The following is an 18,578-nucleotide window of genomic DNA, read 5'->3' on the forward strand; positions in this document are numbered from 1 at the left end:
CAACTGACAAGAAAAAAGAACCAGTTTTAAAAGGTGCCTTAGAAAAAAAAAAGAAATTAATAACAAGAGCTAACTGTTATCCTCCAATGTCCTTGGCATATTCTATTTACAAATAACTGGGAGGGTATCAGCCTATATGTCTTACAGTGACAGATGGAGGGTTAGAGGAGGAGGAGGAGGAGGAAGAGGGGGATTCTATTCACAAATGGGGACCCCTTTGGAAGTCAGATATTTTGGCACATGCTCTTTTGATACCAAACCACCTAGAAACAAGAAAGAAAAAGGGGGGGGGGGAGAGAAGAGGGGGAAAAAAACACCCAAGCAGATCTCTTGCAGTGCTTGTTTTCTATGGCACCAGCTGCAGAAGTAAGTTCACTTTTTTTGTTTTTTGTTTTTCTACAAAGGTTAAAGTCACATTTACATACTCTCCGATAAGAGTCTTTGTCCATTCATTCCCAGCATTGTTCATAAGAAGGGATAATTTTTAGTGATCATGCTCATACCCATCTAGACGGGAATACAAAATCTACACTACCTATGACACCTGCACGAAGTCTAAATAGGATCTACACCAAGTCTGAGTTGCCTTTGAAAGATTTGATATTCTTGTGGGCATTTCAGAGGGAGGGGAATGAGCACAAGACCAGCTCGGAATGCTTCTAAGATTTACGAAAAACCAACCATGCTTATCACATAGATTTTCTATCTGTTGTTGTTGTTTTGTTTTTTTATTCATTTCTTCAAGAAGTTAAGATATTACCAAGCTAACATGAGACTGGCACATTTTGTAACCAAAGCTCCCGTCCCCTATACATTTGCACTGGACCGTTGTTAATGGCTCTGAAAGCACCATGTCTGAACTGTGCGACACTCACGCCCGTTTCTTACCCACATCATGAAGACCCTTTTTCCCCTTCAGACATCCCTTACAGGAATGATACATGTTGTATACCCATGCAAACTCAGTCACTGCATGACAATACAGTAGTACAATCAAGTTGAGGAAAACAAAAAATGACTGATATGCAATTTGAATGTCCCGGGCATACACTGCATAGCAACCATGTGTTTGTCATATGATATCACAGATTAAAAATTGAAAGCAATGTACTAACAAGAAGCAATGTAAAATTTCAATTGCCAGTTATCATCTCAAACACCCTTCCCCCCCCCCCCCCGACACATTTTTGCTCCTTTTGCATCCAAATGAGGATGATGCATGCAAACTGTCATATTGTAGGCCCTACTGCTTACTGTCCACTGTATGCCCTACTGCTTAACCCAAGAAAATAATACTCTTAAACCATAGTCTGTGAGATAGCTAATATCTGACACTTGATGTCCCCGTTCCAACACACAACGTTACCACTGAATCAGCTGAGCCTTGTGTACCGGTATATCTTGTACATCCAGGCTTACAACCTTTTCGTAAGTTGAGGGGCCCAAGGTTGTTTGGCATTGTCAACTCTTTGGCACTTGTGCCCTTCTGCTCCCAAAGTGACAATGTCTTCTGTTACAGAGTTAAGATGCTGATTTGAATTCTAAATGACACAAATTGACTCAAATGGCTGCAACATTTGGGGAAAGCAGGAAGGAGGAAACAAAACGTCACAAATTCTGCGGGCATTGGTCGCATCAAATGAATCCACGGATGAAATACAATTCAGTTACGGTTTGGCCAACATATACTAGTACTCCATCAATCGTCTCATGGCAACTGTGGTGGTGGTGAGGGGGGGGGGGGAATTCTCGATGCTAAGCCAATCCCCACCCACAGCTCTGTCTAAGGAGCTTTCTGGCATTTTAAATCTATCAAACTTTCTCTCTTATTTTTTTTTTTCGCTTTTGGCAAACAAAAAATGTAATTTTTCTCCCTCAAATGCCCAACAGTTTTGATCACATGTCACTTACAACAATTGCAAAATACAAAATCATGAAATCCTCATTCTGAAAGCAGTCACAAGTTAAATATATTCTACAAGTTGATCAATAAAAAAAGGAAAAAAATGTGCTACTATGCAGAAGAGAGAAAAAAAAATACACATTGACATTGGAAAGGGGAAATGCATAACAGACTGCACATGTCAGCAGAAATTAACAAGAGAAACATTGACTAGGTGACAGGATTGTTAAAAAAACGGCTGTAACAGAAGACAAGCATCCCCATAGATCATCTGTTATATACACATTAGGGAACACAGCTTGGAGATGTGTTCAAGAAGGTTTTTTTTTTTTATTCCACCGTGTCTTGTACCGACACAAAAAACCTTCTGATATTCCCATTGTTACACTTTCTCTCAAACACTTACATTCTCTGTTTTCACACTCGCACTCTCACTCTCTCTCTTTCTGTTTCTCTTCCTCTACTTTATCTATCTAACTATCTCTCTTTCACTTTTTACATAAATTACACCATGAAAGAGTATTCATTCTTTGTACACAATAGTACATATCATACATACACACAGAAAAAATTAGTGTATTATCTAAATATTAAAACTACCATGATCTGATCGCACAGTTGTTTGACAGGGAATTCCTGGCATATCAGACCGGGGGAGGTTAAAATTTGTCATGTCGTGACATCTCATCAGCATTTCAAAGACTCGTCATTCACTACGTATCAACGTCATGCATAGAAAATTTTCAGACATTTTCAGCGTCCGTACACAATGCTAGACCATTCGACAAACTGTTGCCCTTGCAATATATCTGATTATCACATTGAATAAATAAAAAAATATGGGCTTTACATACATTGTAGATGTACATACATTACATTCTGACCCCATCTTGGACGTTGTATTCTCCAGTACTGTGTACCAATGGGGGGGGGGGGGAGGAAAAATGGTTCAATTTAAATAGAAACAAAGATGTGATTCAAGCTGGTGTAGCTCAGGGAGAGTGTACAGAGAACTCAGACCCCATTCCCACCCAGAAAGCCTGCCTGCGGGCTAGTTACTTCCTGTTACAACATGGTTGGCCCCGTTCACACTGTACTTCTCACTGCATCTGCAACACATATACAGGTGACCTCCAAGTTCACCCTCCTTGCTCTGCTGGGAATACACCACCATGGCATTGCAAATACACATAAAAATGGGCAGGGTTTCACAGCAGAGGAACAGAGGTCACATGACTAAGCAATGAGTCACGACGGCATCCACAGCCGCCGAAGATCCTACATGATTCAATTCTACCACGGGGCCACCCCAGCCTAAATATAGGTCTAAGACAGGTCCCAAGGCTGGCCCTCAGAGTGTGTCTTGAGGTAGACTTAAACTGAGCAGCCCCGAGGCTGGACTAGGCCTTTCTCTGGCACGTGCTCGCTCGTGTCAAAGGAGCACCAACTTGCATCTCTATTTGCCTTGGAAGTACCAGGGCTCAGTTACTCACCAGCAGAAATGGGGGAGGAAAAAAGAGGTTAAAGATCATTCTGTTCTCTACTGGCATTTCTAATGCCTTCACATCGTACCAACATGAGAAAAACGCTCTTTGCCATTACGTCCTGAGATAAGCACATTTGTTTTTAGGATAATTTTATCCACAGTACTAGCACTGACAAAAAAAAAATGAAGAAAAAATCACCATAGAACTACAAAGAAGTGCTGAGACTCAATACTGTTGCTAAGACCTGTAAAAAAATTACACACTAGATTTTGTCTCTGTTTTCGGTGTACACCAGACTATAGTACTACTATGCCCTAATGTGTAGTACAAAAAGCAAGATAGCCTTTATTCTTATCAATGCTATAACAAATCACCGCGTAAGAATAAAAAGAAATACTTTGTGGTACTATATGATGTAATGACGTTCTTCTCTTACTGCCAAAGGTCAAGTTACGCTGTGGTCGAATGTCTGAAGCCTAATGAAATCCAGCAGTCGGTTGCAACTTGCCTCAACCAAATATTTGATCGTGGGTTGTTGTTGTTATTTCTCTCTCTCTCTCTTTCCGGAGCTCTCCAGCTCTCCAGCTTTCAAGCTTTAAAGCTCTCTTGCAAGAATATCATCTTGTACCCACTGTACAGACTTGGTCTTGGAGAGACTTATCATGGATGGGACTGACTATACTTCTGTCGAGATGCTTACATTCATAACTTCCCATATACTCTTGATCGTACAGCAAACCAAGTTGAGGCATGCTCCTTTAAACTCCCTGGAGACCATGATGATAGTTATGACAATGAGCACCTACTTCAGTTTGTATGTGAGGGACTGGCAGACATTTGCCAAACTTTGTATGATCCTAACAGTGGCCTTCTCACCAGAAGCCCCCTCGCAACGATGCTGCACAAGTTCTTTCATAATCCTACGATCACAACAACGAGGAATACTGCGATTCAAATTCATGATTTTCTTCCGTCGAGATGTTTTTCATTGCAACTGATTGACAAATTGCCCTACATCGACGTAAATAAGCACTGAATTGATCAGTGTTTTAGTAGTAGCTATGATAAAAAAATCATGGGCGTACATACTCGAGCAGGATTCGAACCTACGACCTCCTGATCACCGGACAGGCGTCATCTCCACTAGACCACCGAGCTTTCGCCCGAAAGCAAGTGTTGGTTCTAATCCTTATAGCATGCAGCGGGTACTGCTTTGTTATTCAAATTCATGATTTTCTTCCGTCGAGATGTTTTTCATTGCAACTGATTGACAAATTGCCCTACATCGACGTAAATAAGCACTGAATTGATCAGTGTTTTAGTAGTAGCCATGATAAAAAAATCATGGGCGTACATACTCGAGCAGGATTCGAACCTACGACCTCCTGATCACCGGACAGGCGTCATCTCCACTAGACCACCGAGCTTTCGCCCGAAAGCAAGTGTTGGTTCTAATCCTTATAGCATGCAGCGGGTACTGCTTTGTTATTCAAATTCATGATTTTCTTCCGTCGAGATGTTTTTCATTGCAACTGATTGACAAATTGCCCTACATCGACGTAAATAAGCACTGAATTGATCAGTGTTTTAGTAGTAGCCATGATAAAAAAATCATGGGCGTACATACTCGAGCAGGATTCGAACCTACGACCTCCTGATCACCGGACAGGCGTCATCTCCACTAGACCACCGAGCTTTCGCCCGAAAGCAAGTGTTGGTTCTAATCCTTATAGCATGCAGCGGGTACTGCTTTGTTATTCAAATTCATGATTTTCTTCCGTCGAGATGTTTTTCATTGCAACTGATTGACAAATTGCCCTACATCGACGTAAATAAGCACTGAATTGATCAGTGTTTTAGTAGTAGCCATGATAAAAAAATCATGGGCGTACATACTCGAGCAGGATTCGAACCTACGACCTCCTGATCACCGGACAGGCGTCATCTCCACTAGACCACCGAGCTTTCGCCCGAAAGCAAGTGTTGGTTCTAATCCTTATAGCATGCAGCGGGTACTGCTTTGTTATTCAAATTCATGATTTTCTTCCGTCGAGATGTTTTTCATTGCAACTGATTGACAAATTGCCCTACATCGACGTAAATAAGCACTGAATTGATCAGTGTTTTAGTAGTAGCCATGATAAAAAAATCATGGGCGTACATACTCGAGCAGGATTCGAACCTACGACCTCCTGATCACCGGACAGGCGTCATCTCCACTAGACCACCGAGCTTTCGCCCGAAAGCAAGTGTTGGTTCTAATCCTTATAGCATGCAGCGGGTACTGCTTTGTTATTCAAATTCATGATTTAAGGATAAGATAAGGATGCTATAAGGATTAGAACCAACACTTGCTTTCGGGCGAAAGCTCGGTGGTCTAGTGGAGATGACGCCTGTCCGGTGATCAGGAGGTCGTAGGTTCGAATCCTGCTCGAGTATGTACGCCCATGATTTTTTTATCATGGCTACTACTAAAACACTGATCAATTCAGTGCTTATTTACGTCGATGTAGGGCAATTTGTCAATCAGTTGCAATGAAAAACATCTCGACGGAAGAAAATCATGAATTTGAATAACAAAGCAGTACCCGCTGCATGCTATAAGGATTAGAACCAACACTTGCTTTCGGGCGAAAGCTCGGTGGTCTAGTGGAGATGACGCCTGTCCGGTGATCAGGAGGTCGTAGGTTCGAATCCTGCTCGAGTATGTACGCCCATGATTTTTTTATCATGGCTACTACTAAAACACTGATCAATTCAGTGCTTATTTACGTCGATGTAGGGCAATTTGTCAATCAGTTGCAATGAAAAACATCTCGACGGAAGAAAATCATGAATTTGAATAACAAAGCAGTACCCGCTGCATGCTATAAGGATTAGAACCAACACTTGCTTTCGGGCGAAAGCTCGGTGGTCTAGTGGAGATGACGCCTGTCCGGTGATCAGGAGGTCGTAGGTTCGAATCCTGCTCGAGTATGTACGCCCATGATTTTTTATCATGGCTACTACTAAAACACTGATCAATTCAGTGCTTATTTACGTCGATGTAGGGCAATTTGTCAATCAGTTGCAATGAAAAACATCTCGACGGAAGAAAATCATGAATTTGAATAACAAAGCAGTACCCGCTGCATGCTATAAGGATTAGAACCAACACTTGCTTTCGGGCGAAAGCTCGGTGGTCTAGTGGAGATGACGCCTGTCCGGTGATCAGGAGGTCGTAGGTTCGAATCCTGCTCGAGTATGTACGCCCATGATTTTTTTATCATGGCTACTACTAAAACACTGATCAATTCAGTGCTTATTTACGTCGATGTAGGGCAATTTGTCAATCAGTTGCAATGAAAAACATCTCGACGGAAGAAAATCATGAATTTGAATAACAAAGCAGTACCCGCTGCATGCTATAAGGATTAGAACCAACACTTGCTTTCGGGCGAAAGCTCGGTGGTCTAGTGGAGATGACGCCTGTCCGGTGATCAGGAGGTCGTAGGTTCGAATCCTGCTCGAGTATGTACGCCCATGATTTTTTTATCATGGCTACTACTAAAACACAGATCAATTCAGTGCTTATTTACGTCGATGTAGGGCAATTTGTCAATCAGTTGCAATGAAAAACATCTCGACGGAAGAAAATCATGAATTTGAATAACAAAGCAGTACCCGCTGCATGCTATAAGGATTAGAACCAACACTTGCTTTCGGGCGAAAGCTCGGTGGTCTAGTGGAGATGACGCCTGTCCGGTGATCAGGAGGTCGTAGGTTCGAATCCTGCTCGAGTATGTACGCCCATGATTTTTTTATCATGGCTACTACTAAAACACTGATCAATTCAGTGCTTATTTACGTCGATGTAGGGCAATTTGTCAATCAGTTGCAAGGAATACTGCGATGCTATTTTTTTTTTTTTTTTTTTTGATCTCTCTTTTCCAAGTCGTGTCCCCAAAAGTTTAATCTGGCTACTAGTACCTAATGTCTACCGTTAATTCTCCAATATCTCCATGAAAGAATCAGAGTTAAGTTACAAAAATTCCTCATGATATCTATGAAGTCATTCACATCAGTGCTCTGATGTGGTATCCCTGTTCAGTGTGATGACTTTAACTTAATTTCTATCCCAACCTTCATTTTGACTTCTTTTTTTTAATAAGCCATGCCCGCTCCCACCTCCACTAACTGACTTTAGGCTGAGTTATATTCAATGCCATTAGGGCAACATCTGCTCTCCAACTTTTACTCTTTAGTTTTTAGTTGTTCTTAATGCTTCTAATATTGCAGATTCATTGGGGTTGGTGAGAACAAGAAATGCCATATCATAATACAGTTCAACACAGTCACCTGGAGAGATGATTATTTGGAAAGTTATTCTTTCAACTACACCTGCACCTCTTAACGTACATCATCCAAACAGGAAAAAACACAAGACATCCAGAGATATGCAAGCTATATGAGAAAGAGAGAGAGAGAAAAAAACAAAAACAAAACAACAACAACAATAAACTGCTAATTGGAATCAAAAGTTGACCAGAATGGAAAATTGACCACTGCAACCACATATCTCCACATGTGTCTTCTTGACAGATGATATTGAACTATTCACAAACTTGTGAAAGAGCACTCCAGAACAGTATGTATTCTTCTTGCGGGACTGCGTATCAGCTTTAAGCCACCTACAGCATTAAGCACTACAGTGCATTACTCTTCTCTTTTGACAAGGTGGTTGGATTTGACATGCTGATGACATAGACTCGAAAGACTGTTTAACAAATAAAAGTTTTCAGAAGTTGTGTAAACCTACTGAAGCCAAATATACCGAGGTTCCACAAAGATGCTTTCATGTTTGTTTGTTGCTTTGGGGAGTATGAAGATAAATCTATCCATATGACACAAGATGCAAAGGAGTCGGGAGGAGGGGGAACCATCCTCTACATATTTGTTCAAATTTGCAGTAGCAGTCGGTGAGCTCTCCCAAATTTGAAATTTGTGAATCTCGACAGTAGTCCAGTACCAGAACAAGGGACTTGCTCGTTACGAAATAATCATCATCGCTCTATTGAACAACATCTCCCCTCCTGCTGATCAAAAATCTTGACTCAGTTGGGATCAACTGCATGCAAAAAAATGATTATCTCATGCCCTTGGATAAATTTCTCCTCATTTCTGGCCACAGGATTTCAGAACATGCCCAACAGACCTTGTGTGGATTTTACCAGTGGCAGGTTCATGAAAGGAGAGGACTTCCCACATCGTCAAATTTCAGAGCAAAGAACCGTCCGCGAGCAAGACTTCCAACAGAATCTTGTTTCACTTTGCTGAGATGGCCCTTGCTTGTCCCATTTGAGAAATCGTCTTCATCTTCAACCCCTCTCTGACACAGAATTTCACCCGTACTGTGGCGGCCAAATTAGAACTGTACTATTCATTGAATTTTACATGATACGCCCTTTCACACAAGAAATATAATAAGGTAGTTCCACTGTGAGTACGTACGCCATTCTCCTCTTTTTTTAAAAAACTTTTGGTGGAATGTGTCTCAATCACGCTGACAGAAAAACAAATGAAGAGGAAAAAACTTTCAATCTACATTTCTATAGCATACAATTACTAAGCAACATAGGTCAGTACTTGGATATCAACAAACGGATATTTTTGGTTAATTAATCTCTTTCACTCCTTTGGTCCCATCGTTTGACTCTAACGCAACATAAATTTGTTTAATAAATTAACAATCATCTGAAAAAAAAACATAAACAACAATCTGATTACAACAACAGTAATAAAGTCAAGACAATAATTAACAACTGGGCTGACAATATAGCTCATCAACAATACAGATTACACAGCGACAGCAGTGCTGTTACAGTAGTAATGGACTGGAAAGAACTAGCTGTATGAAGCTACATACATAAGCCTTTGACAGGAAAGAGACTGAGCATGAATATGTTTGATTTCATGGCTTTCTGATTAAAAGATAATTACTCTTTTCTGAAACAAACAAATAGTGAAGATCTGCCCACTGTGACAGCTGTCAGTCCCTATCAGCATACTCCTAAAAAAACTCTTCTTTGGGTCTTTTTTTCTCCTCCAATCCTTTCATTCTCAAAAAAGAAAAAGAAAAAAGAAACAAAAAAAGAGTTGAGAAAAGAAAACCACTTGAAGTTAGAATATATTATGATGGTGGGATATGGAACAAACATTCAATATCAGAATTTGTGTTATTGTTTTTAGTTCAGGTCATTGTAGCATAGTCCACCAAAAGAGATGGATAGAACTTGCATTTTGCTCCTAAAAATGTGGGATGATATCATTCCTTATGTATTAGTTATGTTAATGACGATCAAAGATTTGATTTTTTTTTTCTTAATTGTAACATAAAAGGCCAAGGAACAGTAATGAAGAATTGTGGTAGGGCAGTTTCTCCTCTAAAACTCTCTAGGAAGATTCAAAATATGTTTCATACCCAGCTACATACTCCCACTTCTTTACAACTGAGAAATCTAGGATTATGACAATGAGCACAGAGTGTAATTATACTTATGAAATTTCTCTCCCAGTGACGTACACATTACATTTCTTTGACGCATGCCTGTTCACACGCCACCTCTTTTTCAAAATCTTGAGAACCATTTCGGAATCTCAAGAACCGTTTCACTGGCATGATCTGTTTTTAAAAAGGAAGAAGGAACATCTCTGATGCATCAAAAAAACACTACGGCTACCCAGGAAAGCCCGAAATTGCTGGTACGCCCGAGTGTCACACCTTCACATTCCGAGATTTGTACTTTTGAACACATGATTCTATCGCCATGCCGACTGGACATGTGGGCTTTTGTGCCAGTGGCTTGAGTTTTGTGCTCTGACAGTCCACTTCTTGGACACACACATACACACAGGGACAGCAGCTCATATAGGTTTCAAGGCTGCACTTTTTAAAGCTGACCCTCCTACAACACGGAGAATAAATTGTCAGGACACTCGTTCACGGTCCAAAATTTGGCAGACCTTTGTTACACAGGGGAGAGGCCCAAGATGCCTACACTGATCTGACATGAATGCTAAAATATTTTTTGCTTCTTTCTACACAGCATTCCTGTTACACATTTAACCAACATGTTTACATCTGCATAAGAGTGCACCGAGCAAACAAGCAAAAATAAATACAAATAAATAAATGGGGGGGGGGATAAAAACCACACCTCTCATACATGAGGATTACTCTTGTCTCTTCGATAATGCTTTCTGCAAGCGTAATTTGCGAAGCGGCAAGGCAGCAACTGAGAGTCTTTTGTGCATCATTCCAAAGTCTTGTGTAAAGGACCAATATGCATTGCTGGTGGGCAGTGATGATTCACACCCATACAGAACTTGAATCTACACGACAGTAGTGTGACAGGGATTTGGTCAGCGTTACTAAACAAAACAAAACAAAAACAAAAGCTATGGTCTGCTATGCAGCGCTGTAATGTAACTCTAGCGCACCAGAACAAACTTTGCATCCAACAAGTGACTGATGAGGCAAAATCTCTGTGGAATGGGGTATTGAGAGACTAAAGGTCAGGACAATGATTTTTTTTTTATTTTTTTTTTTGTGTAACAGAAGATCATCACAGGCCAGACTTCAAGGCTCATCAAAAGATCAAGGGTGGGGGAAACCTATTGTTTCACATTGGGTAGGCTGCTAATTGGGTGGCAAAAGTAGAAATGCTGTCATTCTTTACCTTTAAGGCAGCCATACTTGTATTATAAGAGTCATTAAGGTGGGTGAGTGCAGGAATCCAAAATAGAACACACTTTCAAAGACTTCAAAATGAAGAGGATCATGAAGCAGATGCATCAGGTTTTGTAATACATCATTATCCCTTGACATATGGTATTTCCGCCAATTCCCTTTCCCTCTCCATTATCTAAAATGTCAATGTGAACAAACCTTCTACTGCCCCTTTAATGAGTCACTGAGCAAATACGTGACAATACTTAATTTTTTTCTGAAATCTTGGTATAGCAAACGAAAAGAGATGATTAAATCCATGACATATTCTACATTGATTATGTTTTTTTCACATATTATTTACAGTAGGCAATTCCTTTCAATAAGTGTGTGTGAGTGCCTACTTGTACTGGTAATTTGTTTTTCCTCTTTCTTTAGATTCCACCTTTAAACGTGTACTGGTAATTAATTTTTTCTTCTTTCTATAGATTCACCTTTAGATATGTACCAATAATGATCAAAGTGAAACTAAAAATTCTGTCCAGCTGCACAGAATTGTGAGAACTCAGTAAAACTGTCACCAGAGTGAAACTTATATGAGGGGAAAAAAAGGCACCACAATAAAAGTAACACATACTCTCATGGATTTTACCAAAGGCTACTGCACCTCAGTGTTTGTTGAACTTGCTTTCTTTTTTCCCTTTTTTTTTTGGGGGGGGGGGGGGGTTGAACTTAAGGGGCATGTCTGGCTAATTGTGTGAATCACAGTCACTACCCACCAGCAATGCACCGATTATATCATTCACTGACCTTTTTGCACGTTAACACAGTCCGGCAGGAAGGGGAACACTTTTTGGCAGCTCAGTATGGGGAGTAAAATCAAATATTTACCTTGCTTATGTCTGTCAATTTTGAGCAGTTTTGGACAAAATTGGACTCTCGTGTTGTCTGTAATGCGCAATTTCACGGATATCTCGCTTTCGTATGTTCACTTCTGAATGCATTATCAAACTTTCTGCATGTAATCCAGTTTTCTTAATGAGAAACACCTCCTCGCAAAAGCAAGTCAAAGTCGCCGGTTCTTCTGACGCTTTAGTAGTCTGTCCTACAATTATTACATATCCGTATAACAAAGTACTTGAAAGTGATTATCTTAAATTCTGCAACAATGAAATAATACCAAGATTAATGATTTTGTTCTTGTCAAATTCCACCATCATCTCTCTCGGCCAATGATGTCATTCAGAAAATATCAACAGCCCCTCCCATTCCACTCCTGAAGTTGGACACCAAAAACTTTAATCACTGGTACACCCCCGACCGATAAGGAAAGAGAATAAAGGGCTCGAGGCACACCTACACTGTTTAGTGGGAAGGTTAACAGATCAGCTACCCAAGGCGTAATCATCTGTTGTGGTGTCTGAACTTGGAGAGAAGGTCCATGGGTCTCAGCTGGGGACCTGGCTACTTTGAAAAGTGCAGCTAGCACGAACTTGCAGTGAGGACCAGAGCAAACATAGTAAGCACTACTCGGGTGAAACACGCTGGCCCCTGCTGTCCAGGAATGGGTGCTGAAATCTACAGACGTTGTTTCGCCCCCAGAGATCGGATGGAGGGACATGCGCGTCGTCATCTACGAATTCCGTACCGTGAGGTGTTTGGCAGGTAGCATCAATCTTCTTAATCAAAGGGGGGAGGATACCCACTCCTGCTAAACCGAGTCTGTTGTGTAGACACCATGCAGACACTGTGTTAACACTGTGATTCCAACTGTCCACAGAGTGCTGGGAATCGTCACACAACTGCTTGTACTGTACTCGCAACAATACAAATGACCCCAAAAAATGAAATAAAAGAGAGAATAAGAATAAAGATACATTGGCAAAGAGAACTCCTTCTCGTTCTCTTTCTTTCTCTCGCTCTATCTCTCACTCTCTCCATCTCTCTCTCTCTCTCTCTGTCGGGGAGAGTCCAAAAACCGCTATCATACGAGGGAGGACACGCTCGTTTGGTAGATAACGTCGTCGTCGTCGTCCTCGCCCGAATCCGTGCCGGAGGAGTTCTGGTGGTCGAGGAGGTCGTTCTCGCTCGGTGACGGGCTGAGGTTGCTCTCGCTGGGCTCGGGCGTGGGCGGCGCCTGGTCGCTGGGTGCTCTCGAAAAGAACAACTTGACCTACGAGATGAACACAAAATAGGTTTTGGGGAGGGGGATGTTACTGATCATCAATTACAAAAACTGGGTGATGATAAGCTGCTTCATTAGATGAAGAGATATATATGATTCGTAATGACAATACTGAACTGTTCAAAACTTACATAGATCAAACATTCTCACATGTCTGATTTTTATTTTTCAGCACAAATGTGACTGCCTAGCTCAAAACACATAAAAAGCAGGCAAAAATGAATTTCCACTTTTCAACATAGCTTTTAAGAGAGTAGACTCTAAGCTTTGAAATGATATTCAACATGTGTAAATTGGACCATCCTTACCCATTCCGAAAGTGAGTGAAATATGAGAGAGTAATACGAGATGCAGTTTCATAGAAATGAGAGAAAAGTGGCTTTTCAAGAGTAGGGTCACTCAGGTGTGTTGTGTAGAAGATTGAATAAAAGTGTGTTCCATTTTCCAGTGAAAGCAGCACTTGAGTAAGAAAATATGGTCCAGAAAACTGCTAATGAATTGATGTGAAAGTAGGTAGAGAAAAAAAAAAATGCTCTCCCAGGTGAGTCAAATTTTAAAGATCTGAGTTGGTCGACCCAAATGACATATTTTAGTCCACTACAGAGATTCCTAATCTCAAACTGTATGTGGGATTTGAGCTGGGCGGTCACAAATGGTCTTCAGACAGTTGTTTTACTCAATTTTAAGTTTTTGCTAGCCTATACAGGTAACAGCTAATGGGGATCTGTATAATCTGCACTATCCAATCATCCATGTCACTGTCAACGAAAAAAAATAAATATGACTTGGCCTTTCTAAAACTATGACAACTTCCACATCTTAGAATGAATCTAGCCGCTATCACAAACATTCCACTTTTTAGATGAAACACTTCACATGTATGGCCTTTATGACAGTTTGCATATATAAAAATTATTGCGAAGATGTTAACCATCGCTGTGAGTTCTATGACAATAGAGGTACACATGTATATATAATCATTTCTCACCAAAGAAGAAATTACATGTGAGGCATATGATGTTTCACACCTACTGCTGAGCTTTGTATAGGTACCTGACGGTAGCAGTAGCGAGCAAAACGTCGTACGCCTCACCTACGATTTTCTTTGCGAGACAAACGATTATATATATACTTCTATCATCATATAAAGATCAGGTATATCAACACTGTGAGGAGCTCCTTGTTATAAGTAGCACTGAACACGAAAAGCCTAAGACTGCTTTTTTTTTTTCTGGCATTCTGAAAGGCAATGTACTTTGGCTGTCACAACATCCTTGATGAGTCTTACACAGAGTCATTAAGAAAATTTGCCTTCTGAGAGAGAGAGAAATATAAACCAATTAGGGAAATCAGTGATGTTACATGTGCATCAGACAATAGAAATCTGAAAATTACAGCAGTTGAGCAGCAAAAATGACAAAATTACAGGTGCCCCTTATAATGATGCTCTTAATGATTTGACTTTGTTCAGTTCATCTAAAAAATATTCCATTCTTTGTTTTGCTGATTGCATCCAAAGTTATAGTACGAGTGTAAATTCTCTTTCTAAAATTAAATTAACCTTCAGAAAATTTGCATCCCACTACTAATGGCAGTATAGTTTTGATTAAACAAAAAAAAAATGTCGGTCACATTTTACAAAATGATGATTATTTTCAGATAAATTGGGCCAAAATGAAGGCAATGCTAACTTTAGACAGACAATGACAGAGGGAGATTAGCTGCCATCACACTTGCCAGACTTCTTGAAATTCAACTCCGCGATCTTTTCGCAAAGTCTGTTCGTCCAGTCACACTGGCAGCCAAGCTTTTCAAAGTCTCAGTTCTCCAATTTTGGGTCACCGGAGCGCATGAGGAACAAAGAAGAAAGGGCGCACAGTCCGTCAGCTAATGACTGCGACGTAACAATGCACACACGTACATCCCAATAAGCACATGCTTCGGCAGCACCACGATGGAATGATCACATGACAAACTTTATAAACTTTCAGTTGCGTGTGTCAGGACTTTGAGAATAATTGCGAGAATTCAGGAAATTTCCCTAGTTTTAGTGAGAGGTTTTGGGAAACTTGTTGTCACACTGGCAAAACTTTGAGGACTCAAACTTTGCAAAGTTTTGTCTGTGTGACTGCAGCTACAGAGAAAGAGAGATGGGGGGGGGGGGACAGATAGAGAGAAGGGGAGAGAGAATGGTTTCAAAAGTTTTCTCACCCTCAAGTTTGGTGAGAAGACTTTGTTGGTTTTATCCTTGTTGGCCTTGTCGATCTCGTCCTTCTTCAGCTCCAGCACAAACTCCTCACCCCCGTTGGCCATCTCCTCCTCCTCCTCCTCGGCAAAGCAGGGCGCCCTCGCCTGCTCCGACATGCAGGAAGCCGTGCTGTTGGTGCTGCTGAGGCGTGAGTGCCTGCCGCGGCCCCGCTCCTCCCGGTCTTGTTGGATGGGGTGGACGATGAAGTAGGTATTGAACCAGAAGTGGAACATGGGCTTCTTGTCCTGTGGTGACCCCGCGGCCATTTTGGTTCAGCGACAGAGAGGGGAGGGACATGGTAAGGGGTTGGGGTTAGGGAGGGGATAGGGAGAGAGAGAAAAGATGACCCAATCAGCAAGTAAATCAAAACCATACACACGATGGCAAATATTTTCAGATCAAACATGCACAATCCTATAAGGCAAATACTGATTGTGAAAAAAAAAAAACCCTGTGACTCTTTTAAGGCTGTTCCAATTTACGACATAAAACTGATTAGGCAAAATATGGGGCATGCTAAACTGAACAAAAAATTCACTTTGTCTCCTAAATATGATTATCATCATTACACTTATGATGAAAGAAGTGAATGTGTAATTATGTAATTACGCGAGCGCATGTACATTCATAATAGTAATGACATTCGTGCAGTAGCATTTTAGATAACACTGACCATGTTAAATATGGGGCATGCTAAACTGAACCAAAAAAAAATTCACTTTGTCTCCTAAATATGATTATCATCATTACACTTATGATGAAAGAAGTGAATGTGTAATTATGTAATTATGTAATTACGAGAGCGCATGTACATTCATGATAGTAATGACGTTCGTACAGTAGCATTTTTCATAGATAACACTGACCGTGTTAAATATGGGGCATGCTAAACTGAACCAAAAAAAAATTCACTTTGTCTCCTAAATATGATTATCATCATTACACTTATGATGAAAGAAGTGAATGTGTAATCATGTAATTATGAGAGCACATGTACATACATGATACTAATGACGTTCATACAGTAGCATTTTAGATAACACTGACCGTGACAAAAATATATATTAAATTGGTTGACAAAGACAAAAAGATCATCATTACACTTATGATGAAAGAAGTGACAGTATAGTTTTGTAATTACGAGGGCACATGTACATTCATGATAGTAATGACATTCGTACAGTAGCATTTTAAATAACAATGACCATGACAAAAAAAAATAATCAAATTTGTTGACACAGACAAAAAGAACAAATGAGGATTGTATTTCTGTATGATTTTATATCACTGTCTGTGACTCATGATGTGATGAATAAATGTATTCATGTTTAAACACTCAAACACACATACCACAGTTGTACACACACACACACACAGCATACAATGTATGAAGAGAAAGTCGGATAGATACATGCATTTTATGTATATGTACATATTTACATAACTATATGGACACAGAGACAATTAGATTGATTAGTGTAAAACATTATATATTCGCGGTATGAAATTTTCGCGAATTGGAGCCGACAGCCTTTTTTGCAGCATGAAATTTTCGCGAATTGCCACTGGGATTCAATGCATATAGTGTAGACAGGAACTTTCAGGTGCATTTTATTTTGTGAATCTTGGCGCTCGCGAAGTTCGCGAAATTAAAATGCACGCGAACATTCCTGGTTTTACAGTATACAAATCATTCACAGAACAGAGTGGATTGATGAGAATAGGATGCGTGAGTTTCCAAAGTTAAAGGAGAGCATCCAATTCTTGAGGATCCACAAAATGGGCCCGTAAATTCATGAAATTCAACCTTTTTCCCCATCATGTATCCGGTACACCTACACTATACAAGGCTTGAGCCACACGTTCGGATTTTATCGGACGCATGGCTCGTGAGTTCAAATTTTACCGGATGCATGGCACAGTGTGGGTCAGTTAAAAAGCAATGCATGATAATTGATCGATCAAAGAGCAGAGATTCTAAAGCCCATTTTATAATACAACAGAACATGCGCATCTTTGTGGTAACTGTTGTAGTGACATATATTCAATGTTTTTTTTTAATATTTCTACAGTTAGACGACTTAACATTACCCTGTCAATAGATACAGTATCAAAAGCGTACAATAATCCATCTGCTGTCTCCTGCAGGGTGTATTGATATATTAGTTTATACAACACCGATTTAGAATGTAGCTATCCGATTGGTCGATTGCCTATCACGTGACATTTAGTGAAAAGTTCCATCGCACGCTCTGGCTGTCAGCCGTGCAATTTTGTTTGAGCACAAATGGATAGCGCATGGCTGAAGTCACCCATTTCCATTGACTCCCGTGTTAAATTCAAGATTGACTAACAGATTTTGTTCCATCGCACAGCTCTGATGTCACAACAAACAAACATTTGGCGCGCGCACTCAACAATTACAAGTGCGTTTACAAGTGCATACTTTTGTCACTCATTTTTGTACACAACTTTGTTTCGCGTGTCTGTACGTACGTACACGGTGACTGCGACTGTACGGCTACTCATATGTTTTTCATGGAAAATGTTTGCCAATTCTGTGCTAAATTCAATAATCTGTGTGGACCAAATCTGTTGACGTTCAAGGTATTGTATAAAACGAATAGTGTATGGTCTTTATTCGTGCAATGGAACAAGATTTCGCACTCGGTGAAAGATGAGGCGCACTACTGTAAAACGAGGAATTTTCGCGTGCATTTTAATTTCGCGAATTTCGCGAGCACCAAGATTCGTGAAATTTAAATGCACGCGAAAGTTCTTGTCTACGCTATATGCATTGAATGCCAGTGGCAGTTCGCTAAAATTTCATGCAACAAAAAAGGCCGTCAGCTCCAATTCGCGAAAAAGTCATGCCGCGAATATATCATGTTTTACAGTATTCAACTCGGCTTCGCCTCGTTGAATAGAGCGCCTCTATCTTTCACCTCGTGCGAAATCTTGTACCATAGCACTCATGACCATTCACTATTTGTATGATAATCAGCAGTCATGCTGTGGCCAGGGGAATGCTCAGCTATTACCTATTA

General features: G+C 40.4%; 1 protein-coding gene across 1 annotated transcript in view; it reads right to left on the reverse strand.

Moving 5' to 3' along the window:
* Window positions 1-13,068: 13,068 nt before the first annotated feature.
* LOC140229327 (phosphatidylinositol 3,4,5-trisphosphate 3-phosphatase and dual-specificity protein phosphatase PTEN-like) overlaps window positions 13,069-18,578 on the reverse strand; it is a 35,982-nt gene continuing 30,472 nt past the window's right edge. The window contains exons 7-8 of the mRNA XM_072309603.1: window positions 15,495-15,776; window positions 13,069-13,271 (exon numbers count right to left, since the gene is read on the reverse strand). Of these exons, the coding sequence (XP_072165704.1) occupies window positions 13,083-13,271; window positions 15,495-15,776 (471 nt within the window). The 3' untranslated portion in view covers window positions 13,069-13,082. The remainder of the gene's footprint in view (window positions 13,272-15,494; window positions 15,777-18,578) is intronic.

This window comes from Diadema setosum, chromosome 5 (assembly GCF_964275005.1).
Source record: "Diadema setosum chromosome 5, eeDiaSeto1, whole genome shotgun sequence".
Taxonomy (NCBI): domain Eukaryota; kingdom Metazoa; phylum Echinodermata; class Echinoidea; order Diadematoida; family Diadematidae; genus Diadema; species Diadema setosum.